This window comes from Solanum pennellii, chromosome 8, assembly GCF_001406875.1.
Source record: "Solanum pennellii chromosome 8, SPENNV200".
In the NCBI taxonomy this organism is placed as follows: domain Eukaryota; kingdom Viridiplantae; phylum Streptophyta; class Magnoliopsida; order Solanales; family Solanaceae; genus Solanum; species Solanum pennellii.
This window is the reverse complement of record NC_028644.1, coordinates 5,867,564-5,882,058: the sequence shown is the minus strand read 5'-3', so window position 1 is coordinate 5,882,058 and position 14,495 is coordinate 5,867,564. Positions and strand designations below refer to the sequence as shown.

General features: G+C 32.7%; 1 protein-coding gene across 1 annotated transcript; it reads left to right on the top strand.

The window, feature by feature from the left end:
• The first annotated feature begins 11,315 nt into the window (after window positions 1-11,315).
• On the top strand, window positions 11,316-14,103 carry LOC107027450 (putative F-box/LRR-repeat protein At3g28410). Its single transcript, XM_027919060.1, has 4 exons — window positions 11,316-12,221; window positions 12,607-12,777; window positions 12,977-13,108; window positions 13,795-14,103. The coding sequence occupies exons 1-4, from the start codon at window positions 11,316-11,318 to the stop codon at window positions 14,101-14,103; spliced, it is 1,518 nt and encodes a 505-aa protein (XP_027774861.1).
• The last annotated feature ends 392 nt before the right edge of the window (window positions 14,104-14,495 follow it).

Here is a 14,495-nt window from a genome sequence, read left to right as displayed (position 1 = left end):
CTTGAAGTCAGTCAGGATAAGGGTTTGCTTGGGGACCAACGATTGTTATCAAGTGTCGGTCATGTCCAGGGTGTAGGCTCGGGTAGGGACAATTAATCTCCTGAAATTTCTACAAAAATTACTTGTTTCACTTGCGGTGATTTTGGTCATAAATCTTTTAATTGTAGAAAATATTTTTCTGGAAAGGGGAGTTGGAGACCAAAAGTTACTAATCATCAAGGATCCAAAAACGCTTGGTAACCTAAAAGAAACTAATCTTATTGTTTTTGTAGGAGCAATCCAAGAAAACCTACAGAAAAAGAATGTGGGTACTTTACAATGAATGCTCCAGACATATGTGTAGAAAGAAAGAAACTTCAAAACTATAAAAAGAATATATGGGGGGATGTGTCAAATTTGGAGACAATGCTAAAATGGAAGTAACTAGAGTCGGGACTATTACACTCAACTCATCATGCGATCTAATCAAAGTGTATTTGGTTGAGAAACTCAAACATAACCTTCTCAGCGTTAGTCAACTATGCGATGTTGGATTTCAAGTTATTTTCAATACAGCCAACTCATCATCAAACATTCTAAGAAAAAGCTAACTCTTATCAGAAATCGATTTAATAAAATATATGTTTTAAATAATATTGATTTTCCATTTCTTACTTGTCTTACTGTAGTCTCAAGCGATCTTTGGATATGACATCGAAAGCTTGGACATGCAAGTATGCATGCTCTTGAAAACTTTCTAGACTTTAACTAGTCATTGGTCTGCCTAAACTAAAATTTGAGAAAGATCATATTGTAGCACATATCAAATGGGAAATAAGACTCGATCATCCTATAAAGGAAAAGATATTGTAAGTACTTCAAAACCCCTTCAGCTGTTTCACATGGATTTGTTTGGTCCTACTCGAATAGAGGTAAACGATATGCATTTGTTAAAATTTTTGATGACTTCTCAAGGTTCACATGCCAATCTTTCTAACTCACAAAAATGAAGATTTTGCTACTTCATTACAACTATTCATATTTATTATGGTGGTGAATTCGACAATAACTCTTTTGAAGAATTATGCGCTCAAAATGGTTTCACTCAAAACTTCTCTTCACCCAGATCAGCTCAACAAAATGGGGTTATAGAGAGGAAAAATTTATTACTACAAGATACAACAAGAACTATGCTTCTCGATCAAAATCTTCCCGATCATTTTTTGGCAGAAGCTGTAAGTATTGTTTGTCATATTCTTAGCAGGTTTTTATCAGACCTATACTAAAGAAGACTCCATATGAACTATGGAGAGGTAAGAAACCAAACATCAGCTATTTCCATCCATTTGGATGCAAATGTTTCATCCAGAATAACAGTAAGAACAATCTTGGTAAGTTCGATGAAAGAAGTGACGAAGGTATTTTTCTAGGTTATGCTCCCGGCCTTTCGTTTTTTTAGTAAAAGAACTTTAAGTGTTGAAGAATCTGTTCATGTGATATTTGATGACACTAATACAAGAATACAGGAAAGTGAAGTAGGCGATAATGAAATTGATTCATTCAAACTAGCAAAAGGTATTCCAAAAGTGTCCACTGAAAATCTCATTGAAGAACCATCTACCGCACAAGCAGAATCAACTACTCGAGCTGACAAAGTAAATATTCCCAGGGAATGGAGACACGGTGTGAGCTATAATGAAAACTTCATTCTGAAAAAACCAGATGACAAAATCCAGACAAGATTCTCTCTCAAGAAACAAGCTTCATTGACTCTTATATTACAGATAGAACCAAAATGGATTAATGAAGCAATGGAAGATGAGTCATAGATACAAGCAATGAAAGAAGAACTTGATCAATTCAAAAAGAATCAAGTGTGGACTCTTATTGAAAGACCTAAGACTTGTTCAGTAATAGGAACCAAATGGGTATTTCGCAACAAATTGGACGAAAATGGGAAGGTTATTCGGTATAAAGTCAAGTTATTAGCTCAGGGTTACTCACAGCAAGAAAGATTCGACTATGATGAAGCTTTTGCTCCTATGACAATGTTAGAATCTATTCGAATTCTTCTAGTGTTTGCTTTTTTCAATCGTTTCAAACTTTTTCAAATGGACGTTAAAAGCGCATTCTAAGCAGATTTATTAAAGAAGAAGTTTTTTTAAACAACCTCCCATTTTTTAGTATTCCTCTTGTCCTGATTATGTTTAAAATTATCGAAAGCTCTGTATAGTCTAAAACAATCCCCAAAAGCTTGTTATGAAAGATTGAGCACGTTTCTTATAAAAATGATTTCCAAAGAGGAGAAATTGATACAACTCTATTTACAAAAAAATTGACTCTTGCATTCTTGTTGTTCAAATTTATGTTGGTGATATTATATTTGGAAGCTCTAATCCTTCTCTTAGTGAGAATTTTCAAATATCATGAAAGGTGAATTTGGACCTAGTCTTATGGGTGAGTTCTCAATCGTCTTCAAATTTAAAATCTCGTTCCTCAAATTAAGCAGTCAGATAAATATTTTTACATAAATCAAGATAAGTATGCAAAAGAGTTGATCAAAATGTTTGCAATGGAAAAGGGTAAAGCCTTCGAAACTCCCATGAGTTCCCCCCACTTATCTAGAATCTGAGGAAAAGCAGTTGACGAAATACTTTATCGAGGAATGATTGGGTCTCTATTATATCTCACTACTAGTCTACCAGACATCATGTTCAACATTTGTAAATGCGCACGATTTCAATCCTCTCAAAAGGAATAACAACTCACAGTTGTAAACCGAATCATTCGATATCTCATTGGAACCTCTAATATGGGGTTACGACATCTTTTATTTTTTGAAAGTTTTGACTTAATTGAATATTCAGATGATGATTTTTCAGATGGTAAAAATGACAGAAAAAGCACCAGCTGAATATGCCAGTTTTAGGGAAAATCTCTTATTTGCTGGCATAGTAAGAAACAAACCTTTGTTTCCCTCTCAACTACTAAATCTGAATATTTAACGGTTATAAGTTGTGACACTCAACTACTTTAGATGATGCATCAATTCCCCCACTATGATTTATCCTTTGAGGGAGTATCTACTTTTTGCGATAATACTAGTGCTGTCAGTCTATCTAAATATACTACGCATCATTCTAGAGATAAAAACATATATATCAAGCATCATTTTATTTGTAATCATGTTGAAAGTGATTTTTTGCTTGAATTTATTAATTCTGAGAATCAGTTAGCTGATATCTTTACAAAACCTTTACTTGAGGAAAGATTTTGTTTCTTTCGAGAATGTCTTGGACTTACCTTGCTTATTAATTAAGTACCAGTTTTCTTGGCATTACTCTTTCTGCAGGAATATGATTAACACCCTGAAGTATTTTTTGGATGATTGCTAACCTCTAAATTACTTTGATTTAAGTTACTTTTACCTGTTTCTGTTTATATTTGGTGTTTTGTTCTTTTTTATTATGTCAAAGGGGGAGAAAATTTTCCACCACAATTTTTAAGAAAGGTGAACCAAGTTCAAAGTTCGCACATCCTTAAGCCTTCAAGGCAGGGGAGCTACATATATAGGGGGAGCTACACACACTGTCATATCTACACATACTCGCATATCTCAGGAAATATCATTGTCTCTCCACACTCCATTTAAAATTATGAATTAATTGTTATTATCAAAAAGGGGAGATTGTTAGCTTCGTAATGTTATGTTAATTATGATAAATGACACTTAACACATTACTCCCAATTCTCCCACGCATGGAGATCCAATAAGGAAAGTATCCAAGAAAAAAACACCAACATGGACAGAAATATATTGTGATCCTTACAATTACTTCATAAAGGAAAGACATAATCAAAGGGATTAAACAATCATTAACAGCCAGCCTAAAGTTGGCAGCAGATCAATCAAGAAAATAAGTTGGCATCAGATCAATCAAGCAAATCGTGATTGATAGGACCAGATCAAGAAATCATCAATCAACCCAATAATAGAGCCAAGCCATCAAGAGAAGTAAGGAAATCAGATCAAGCCAAAGAGTCAAGATAAATCATTCAGCTAAGCACAAAATCGATTCATATTTCTCAAGAAGGAAGGAATGCGATTTACCATGCACATATCTAATATGGACATGGATTAGCAATTCGCTTCAATCATAGGATTCCTAAAATCCTTGATTGAAGTATAACTTTCTTGGGTTTTCCTTACAACAGCGCAAGTTTGTTCATATATATATATGTATATATATATATATACCCTGAGACTTAGATGTGAAGTACGCACTTCACTTGAGCTTATATTGTAATCTCTTATCTTTCATAAAAATTTGTACACACTTGAGCGAACAATTGTTAAGAAAAGTGGAAGAAAGATCTCAGTGTAAGTTAAACAGGTAGAGATTGTGTCGAAGAACAAGATATGATTTGCATATCAGACGAGGCTCTTAAAAGTAACATTTTGTAACACCCAAGTTCTCAACAAGCTCTTAAAAAAAACCTTGTTACCCACGGGGACTGGTCTAGGCACCACATTGGTGATCCGAACCAATATAAAAACACTCTATGTTATTTACTTATACAAGTTTTTATTACTATTAATTTATTCTACTACCGTGTAAGTGAGCGACCGTCCACTACAGTAAGTCGACTAACGAAAATTTTAATCCACCCCCTCTTGACTTTTAGTGTTTAACTATCAAAATCACCTCTGATTTTCCTTTCGTATTGACATTTCATCTTGGTCAAGAGTTGGTAGATTATTCAAACCTTACCGCTGAACTTGTGGGTTTTCTCCAAGTGTTTAAAAATCAATCCGCAGATATTCAAGACAACCTTGAATACTTTGATGTGGCTTATGGAAAAACAGTCCTATTGTTGAAGTTTTTTTTTTTTTTTTAATTATTGAACAATTTTCATGTCATTTACTATGTATGTTGCATTTCCTAGTTTTTGACGTATTTTGCTTTATCTATTTGGTTCGTAAGTGCCTCTCCATACTAGAGTTTAAAGGATGGTCTGTTCCACCATCAAGCTGGAAATTCTTAGAACTTAACGCAGCCTTTGAACAGTACGTTATAGAGAATGTAGGGAAGTAGCTGATCTTCAAATGTAATAATGGTTGATGATCTTTATAATAAACGATAAAAATAAGTTATTCTATCGTGGTATGTGAGGTTTCTAGGAGTATGAGTTATAGTATGATCATTTGTGTACCACTGGGTTCTTGCAAGTGGTTCAGCGATTTCAGTCCAGTGTAGACTCAACACAGTAATAAGTCACTTGAAAAATCAAACATAAATTTTGTCGTAATGTAGTTGAAAGACCTGTATGCTTCTATCACATGTAGAAAGCTATTTTTGGGGCAAGAGACTGAGCAACTGAGTTAAATTTATGGTTAAAATGCCAATATCAATGTACTTTCATTTGACACCCAACATAATGATAAATGATTCGTCTCACCGTGATGCTCTCTTGAATTCTCTTAAATACTTCTATCACCCCATTCCCGCAGGGGCGAAGAATGGCTATGCTACCTGAATATCTGGGGAATTAAGTTGGAATGGGAGAACACTCATTTTGGGGTGGGCTTACTACTTAGATGCTTTAAGCAGTTATTCGTTCTGCACTTGGCTATTCAGCGTATACAGTAGGCATGATAATTGGTCCACTAGAGGTGCACCTTTCTCATATTAGGGAAAGATCCTTTCAATACTCTAACGCTCATATCATATATGAAATGAACTTTAGACCCTTAATTTACTTGGATAAAGGTGATGAGTATTTGAACAAAACTATTAACGGAATGGACACTTTTAAACTAGAGTATTTTACAATAGGAATATTTTATACTAAATAATTTTGAAAAGACATTTCTATTGAATTCTTTACCTAATTAAAGGAAATTTTTTAAACCGTTCTTTTTCATTTTTGTTTTTAATGTTTTGCTACTTTTTAATTTTGGGGTGGACTATTGCTTAGATGTTTTTAGTAGTTATTTACTCCGTACTTGTTACTCAACATATATCATGGACACAATAATTGGTATACTAGAGGTGTGTCCTTTCTGATCCTTTTAATGCACAAACGCTCACACTGAATGTAGACCGTACTATATATCCTTATTTAACTTGAATCAAGATGGTGGGTTTTTAACCAACTATTATCAAAAGACACTTGAGTATTTTATACTAAATTATTTGAAATGACATTTCAATTCAATTTGACATCATTTAAGAATATCTTTATTATTTTGTTTTCATTTTTCTTTCTTAAATGAAATTTCATTTTTTTTCATTTTACAGTATGTTTTTATTTATTTATTCATCATATATTATTATAAGTGGGAGGGACTCAAGTTAAAAGTTTAATTACGAAAATATTCATATAAAGTACTAATATTTGTGGACAAAAATGTAAATACACATTGATTATAAAATATTCAACATTATTATTATATATTTATGAACAAAAAATATAAATACACATTATTTTAATAAATACTAATATATATACACGAAGGGTCGTCTTTCACTTTTTACGAAGTTTAGACTTTTACTGTTTCAATAAAGGGAGAAGATTAAGAGTTTTTCTTTCACCTTTTACGAAATTTAGATCTTTATTGCTTTAATAAAGGAAGAAAACTAAAAGTTGTAATAGACGATAAAGGGTCACCATATGTGAATTTATAAAATTAATGTTTGTTAGGCATAATACATATATTAGACTTTAAACTTGACTTTAAATTTTAACTTTGACCTTCAACTTTCATAGTGCACAAGTATGCACTTAACTATCCTACCTTTAAATAAATAAACACGCGATTTTGGAGCCAAAGAGAGTGAAATACAAATGCTCCCACGTGTATTAGTGAGTCACTCAATGGTTCTCAACTAAATAAATATTTTACACGTTCATTTTAGAATTAAAAAAAAATTAAAAAGAGATTTTGATTTGGAAATATAAAAATATATAAAAGGGATTCGTTAAGAATAAACTTGTTATTTCAACATTTTTTACCATTGCGGGCCTCAAAAATTACTCCTAACTCGCGCAAAATACGTGCACATCACGCGTTTTTCCAGGTAGGACTCGCGTGTTTATTTAGTAAAATGTTGGATAGTTAAAGTGTCGGTTTGTGCACTATGATAGTTGGAGATCAAAGTTAAAATTTGAAGATAACTTTAGGGTCTAATATATGTATTATGCCTATTTGTTATATTCATTCCTGTGTATCATTTTCATTTTTATTCAAGACCATCTTGCTATTACAGTAAGTTTCCTTTTCAAGTTTCTTTCTTTGATTACTTTATGTTTCAACTTTTAGTAATTGTTATTACTATTTATTTACATGGGTTTGGACTGAATTTTAGATTGTAATATAAATTTTACAGGTGCTATGACAAACTACATGGCTAATAACAATGAGATTGATAAATATACTGATACAAAAAGTCAATCGTAGTCTACTGATGCACATTAATACATATTCTTTTGTAAAATTATATTAGTCATGTACATAGTTTTAAAATTAATATGATATTATCCATTATCACTTGACATTATGTTCCAATAAGGTTGAATGATACATTTTATTTAATGATAAGTCATTATTTAAAATAACATGGATCAATTACCACTTGACATTCTATTTTTTCTCTTCTTTTTTTTTTTGAGATCACAAGTATTCTAAATATGTCCGTTGGTCTTGAAATTGATAGAAATCTTAGCTCTTATAAATAATTTTTTATATGTGTTCTTGATTTCTCATTTAGGTATTGAGGCTCTAATTAACTTTGTATATATATGACATAGAAGTTTTGCTATTTTTTATATGGATTTTTCATCATTTTTCTATATTAAAAGGTCACATTTCAATAATTCATACCTCTTCAGTTTCATAACCTATGTTAATCTCCATAGTTTTCATTCCTTTTTTATTTATAACTCCCAAAATCAAATGTATATATTTGTCATAATTTATTGTAATCTTTCATGTATCCTTATAGATATGTAAATATGTAAAGCACGTATTTGAATTAGATAGTGAGGTATAGTAGTTGACGTGTGTGTCACAACAAAATATTATATGTTGTGTATATTGTCTTTTCTTGCTTTTTAATATGCCTATATTCTTATACAGTATAGAAAATTTTCATATCACTATATTGACATGACTTTATATCACGTTTTTAGAAAAATAATTTTGATACAAATTTATTTATTGTGCGATAATGGTTCTTTTACGTTACAAGTAATTAGTGTAATTTATTTTAGGAGCATGGATTTTGCTAAGTTCATCAAGTTGATACAATATGAAATGCTTTGTGCACTACTATTCTTATGTGTTCAACTATTCTATGTGATACAATAGTTACTTTTATTTTAGGGGTTACATATTTTACAAAACAATATGTTGATTTTTCATATATTGTAAATATGTAATTTTGTTATTGAATAGTTTGTGATACTTATTGCCATCTGATTTTCTTAACATACCTAATATAATGTCTTCACGTAACTCACGCGTCAGGATTAGTACTACAATATATTGCAAAGACTTCAGATGAAGTGTGCTACGCTATACCAATTTCTTTGGATATCTGTTCCAGTATCACTCTGTTTCTCTTTCATAGTGCACATACATGCACTTTAACTGTCCTTCATTTAAATAAATAAACACACGATTTTTGGAGCCAAAGAGAGTGAAATGCAAACGCTCCCACGTGTAGTAGTGAGCCACTCAATGACTGCCAACTAATTAAATATTATACAGGCTCATTGTAGATTTAAAAAAAATTAAAATTATATTTTAATTTGGAAATATAAAAATATATAAAAGAGGGATTCGTTAAGGATAAAGTTTTCATTTCAGCATTTTTTTACCGTTGTGGGTCACGGAAATTACTCCTAACTCGCATAATATACATGCACCTCACGCGTTTTGTCAGGTAGAACTTGCGTGTTTATTTATTAAAAGGTTGGATAGTTAAAGTGCATGTTTGTGCACTATGAAAGTTGGAGGTCAAAGTTAAAATTTGAAGGCAAATTTAGGGTCTAAAATATGTATTATGCCTATTGTTATATGCATTCTTGTGTATTATTTTCATTTTTATTCAAGACCATATTGCCATTACAGTAAGTTTCCTTTTCAAGTTTCTTTCTTTGATTACTTTATGTTTCAACTTTTAGTAATTGTTATTACTATTTATTTACATGGATTTGGATTGAATTTTAGATTGTAATATCAATTTTATAAGTGTTATGACAAATTACAAGGCCAATAACAATGACATTGATAAATATATCGGTACAAAAAGTCAATTGTAGTCTAATGCGCATTAATACATATTTTTTTGTAATGAAACAATAGGTTGATTGTTCATATATTCCAAATTGTAATTTTGTTATTAAATAGTTTGTGATACTTATTGCTTTGTGATTTTCTTAATATAATGTTTTAACGTAACTCAGGTGTGACCACTAGTACATATATGAAATGTGCTAGGTTATTTTCTTCTCGTTTCCAATTTCGTGAAACTTTACCAAAAATGCAAAATTGAAGATTGGTACTCCATGGAGACCCACAAGAAAATCATGGCCGGTTTCTTTGGATGTCCATTCAAGTGTCACTCTGTTTCACTTTCCCCAATAGTGAAATTCAAAAACCGCCACTCTTTCTTACCTGGATTATAAATGTTGTCGTGGACTTGTCGGCTGATATCTTGCACTCCACAAGCTTTAAGCATGGATTGAGTTTGAGACATTTTGCTTGGACTTATATTATGGAACCAATTCTTGTGCGTATCATTATGTGTTTGTGGTGAAAATATATTTTCTAACACTTGTTCCAGGAGTATATTAAAGTAGTGGGTCGAGAATCTTACCTGTGTGTCTATGCAGATGCCACTGCAGAGGGGGAGACTAGTGGTTAAGGAGTTCATTTGCATGGATTCGGTTACTGAGTTGAGCCTTTGTATTGTTCATGGATGGTATTGCTTCAGCTCTATCTAACTATTTATAACTTATGACTTATTTTCATGCCCCCATTTGAACTCATTTTAACTCTAATAGATGCTCCATGGTCTTATTGTGGGATTTGAGCTAGAGATATATTATTTAACTAGTCTTTTCGTTTCATTAATCGATATACAATTGTTGTTTTAATGAGTATTTATGTGTTTTGGAGTTGCACATATTTTATCTTTGTGGTTAAATGATTTGGTAAGTGTATGGATATTTGATATGCCCGACAGGTAATGTTAGAGGGATCCCGTTGCACGAATTTGAGGTTGCTTCCATGAACAATCCACCAAGGTTATCAGGTAGTTTAGAATTCATGTTCTGTACTGCAAAACATTGATTCTACTTGATCAAAGTCCCTGTGAAAATGCTGCTCAGTCCTTTGGAAGTGAATAAAACTACGAAAGAATGTGGTGTTAATCATCTCCGAACAGTATAGTTGAATGCTATTGTGAGTGTCATGTTTGAAACAACCTTATATTCTGGGTGCTAAAAAGCTTGTGTGGTTGATCAAATTGAACGTGTGATCCCGATTTAAATGAGGAATGGGAGGAAAATATTAAAAAAAGATAGACAATTGATTGATTTGCTATCCTCAAGTGAGGTATTGACGATTCATCAATAGCTAATGTAATATTAAGATAGATAAAATGATATTTTTTTTGTTTTGTCCAGCTTTGGAAGAATTAGAAATTCAACATTAGAGGTTTCATATATATCAACTATAGTACAAGTTTTAGAATTGATTAAATCGGAGATACTTCTGTGGAATTGCAACTTTAATACATGTTCTCAAATTTAGACATATAGTCAATAGCAATTATAATACCTGGCCATTTGAAGGTATTGTGTCAAGTGTTTGATTTATGTTTAGTGTATTCTTTGGAAAGCCAAGTGCAGAGAACATGACATTTAAAAAAAATTCTCTTATTGTGGCGTGATGATTGTTCCACTTCTCGCATTTTGGGACATCGAATAGCATATCACCTGATTTCTCATTGAAATTTGTAATATAAGATAGAAGATTAAACATCGTTACTATATATGCATAATTTTGTTAGATTTCATTGCTATATATGAATAATTTATTAGATGTCGATAATATATATACATCCATTTTGCTTCTTATTGAAGACATTTTCTCTTTTTTTTTCCAATTTTATACTCTCTTTTTAATCCTAAAAATTTATAAAAGGGACTTTTGATAGTTTTGTGTGCAAAATATGAGGATATCATAGTGGGTAGATTGCCGTTACTTTATTTCAACTCGTTATTACCAAGGTTATCTGTACTCTACGGGAAGGCCGAAGAAAGTCATGGAGGCGTCCAGAGGAGTAGACCGGCTGAGTGATCTGCCGGAGCCAATTCTACTCCACATCCTCTCTATGTTGTCGGATGCAAAACAAGTTGTGCGAACCAGCCTACTCTCTACAAGATGGCGATTTCTTTGGGTGTCTGTTACATTAAATCTCTCTTTCCGTTTCCCCTATGGTGGAAATCAAAATGACACTGTTGCTTACATGGCCTCCGTCCATAGAGAGCTTTATTATTGGAAATCTTGCAAGAAAATCAAGAGCTTTGGTATCGGGGGCCTTTGGTATGATGATATTTATTCTAAAGATGTTGATTTATGGATACATTTTGCTACTAAAGTTGCAAATGTTGAATTCTTTTCACTTTCATTGATTACTGCAAGTCAACAAATTTATAAGTTTCCGCAATTTGGGTATAAAAACTCGTCGTTAAAGCAATTGATTTTAAATCAATGTCAATTGAACCCATGTGCTAGTGTTAATTGGAGTAATTTGGGTTTTCTTTCAATTGGGTCCATGGAATTGACGGATGGTGCTATGGAAAAGGTATTATCTGGTTGCCCTAATTTGGAATGCTTGGAATTAAAAAAGGTTTGGGGCATGCAACGTCTGGAAATTAGATCTGTGAACATGACAATATTGATAATAGAAGAGTACTACGATAAGAATCATGATATTTGGCTTGAAATAATAGCTCCGCATGTTAAACATTTGGAAATCTTGGGATTGTGTAGTCAGATACGCATCATGCAGAGAAATGTTTCTTCCCTTCATTATGTTGTCCTTCGTTTTCTTTTTGATTTTAAGGTTGAGGAAAGCAACTTAGAGAAGGAGTTTTGCTGTTTGAAGGAACTTCTTCATGGTGTTGCCCATGTGGAGTGTCTTGAACTGAGTAGCTGGTGCATCAAGGTTTATTCATACTCTTCACTATCCATAATTCTTGATTTTTTTTATTTGTTGTTGATCATCACTATAGTAATATTAATATCGTCACTACTTAGGATAATTTGATCTAAGTTGCTAAGTACTCAAGAGTAAAGAGTTCGCAATTGATAGAACAATGTGTAAAATTTGGTTTGATTTAGATTGATCTTACTTCAAGTCGTGTTTATGGGGTTTCCAAGTGTTTATGGGTCGTCTTTGGATTTTCAAACCAACCATGATTGATGTGGAAAATCACAGTTGTATAGTCAAAGCTATTTTATGGGAATTATTCAACGGTTTGTATCTCATTGATCGAGTATGTCATATCTCCATGTTTGACATATTCTACTTTATCTTTTTGGTTTATAAGTGCCTGTCCATTCTGAAGTTGAAAGGGTGGCAGTCTCCAACATCAAGCCGGAATTTGTTGGACCTTCAAATAAACGAAGGCGAATTAGACTTCCCTGGAATTTGCAGCTTGCTACAGAGCTCATTGGATCTTGAGACATTGTTCATTGATTTGCATGGGGATTCATCAAGTGTAAGTTTCTTTTAGATCTTTATTTGTATTACGAAGAGGGGGGACATGGCTTCCTTACTTGTTAGAAAGATAAGCCCCTACAAGGAGGACTTCCATTTATAATTTGAGACAGAAATAGGTTAAGTGCTTAGTAAGCTTCACAAGTAATGTAGCTAACAAGTTGTCACTTTTGCTTTTTGCTGCTACAATATTGCCTTAGTCTCTATGCATCTTCTTGATGCCTTCTATGATTAAACCAATCACAGAGAAGGAGCTTCACAACAATATCTTCTTGCTTGTGGAGATTTCTCCTTTTACTGTGTTTTCACAAGAACTAAAAAAGGAGAAAAAGGTGAGACAAATAACATTTGAGTTTACATAAGGATCAAATCGGGCAGTTCATTTTGTTGCACTATTGGAGATAATCTTTGGGTTTTCTTTCGAATTTTCCACTTGTCAATTATTAAGTTCCCTCTAGCTTTTCTCAGCTGTGAGTTAAGGCCAAAAATTTTCTTCTCTACATCCCATAGGTGATTGTACCCATCCCAGCTAAAGAATCAGACACACATAGACTTCTCTTTAAAATTGTGTCACTTTGATCAACTCTTTAGTATCTTTTATAATAGGTTAATAGTGCCAAAAAGTTTTTGTAACTCCCTTGAGAGCATTCACAATAAACCAAGCGAGGGCGGTCATCGACCCAAATGTGTCAAATACAATGTTCAAGACACCATAGGTGATTGTCTCTATCAAAATGATTTCGGGGTGAACTTTTGGAAGTTGTTGGAAAAAGACACTTCACAAATGATTGTTCTCACCTTCATGCGAGGGGGGTGAATGATCAGATTTGATGAAACTTTAAAACATTTGTTGTTGTTTGCATGTACTACATTGTATGTAACATTTGCTAAGAGCTTTAGATGTTTCTTCAATTTAAAAAATCATGACCTTTTTTATTGTATCCACAATCAACTCTTTGGCTTCCGGTTTTCATTTAAGGTGAGTACTCTGGTTAACGTAGTGGTTTCTTCCCTACAGGGCTCGCTGTTAAGGTACACAAACGAGGGTAAACAAATCCAGAGGTTTGAGACACATAACTTTAACGGCTCATTTCCACATCTGAAGACTGTTAAGATTGCTAACCTTAGGGGACTACTAAGTGAAAATAAGTTTTTGCTGCCACTGGTTAAATATTTGCTCAAACATGCGATCGTGCTAGAAAAGTTTGTCATTGCTGTTTTATTATTTGGGAGTGATGCGTTTCCAGATCATGCTGAAATGACAGAGGAGTTACTAAGCCTTCCAAGATCATCTCCACACATTTCAGTTGTCATTTCTCATCGATAACTTTTGGCCCCCCATCTTTAGAGCCAATTGCAACATCTCAAACAAATTTAAGAAAGCTAAGCAGTGGAACCTTTGAAGGAAAAACTTTTTTGTAAACTGAGAAGTCTATTGTAATATTTCTATGTTTGTTGAAACATTCATGTTACTATATTTGTATGAACATATCGAGAAATTCTCACATCTATGGACAAGCACTACTGTAAACTGATGCAAACCCAATAATAATAATACACTGTCTTTGAAAGATTTTGTTATCAATAAAATAATGTATAATCTCACTTAACCCTAAATTTATAATGTCAAACACGAAGAATTACTATAACAAAAATAACTTTTAGCACCAATAAATAGATAGATTATTAAAGAGTGTTAAATCTTTACGAGTATTAGTT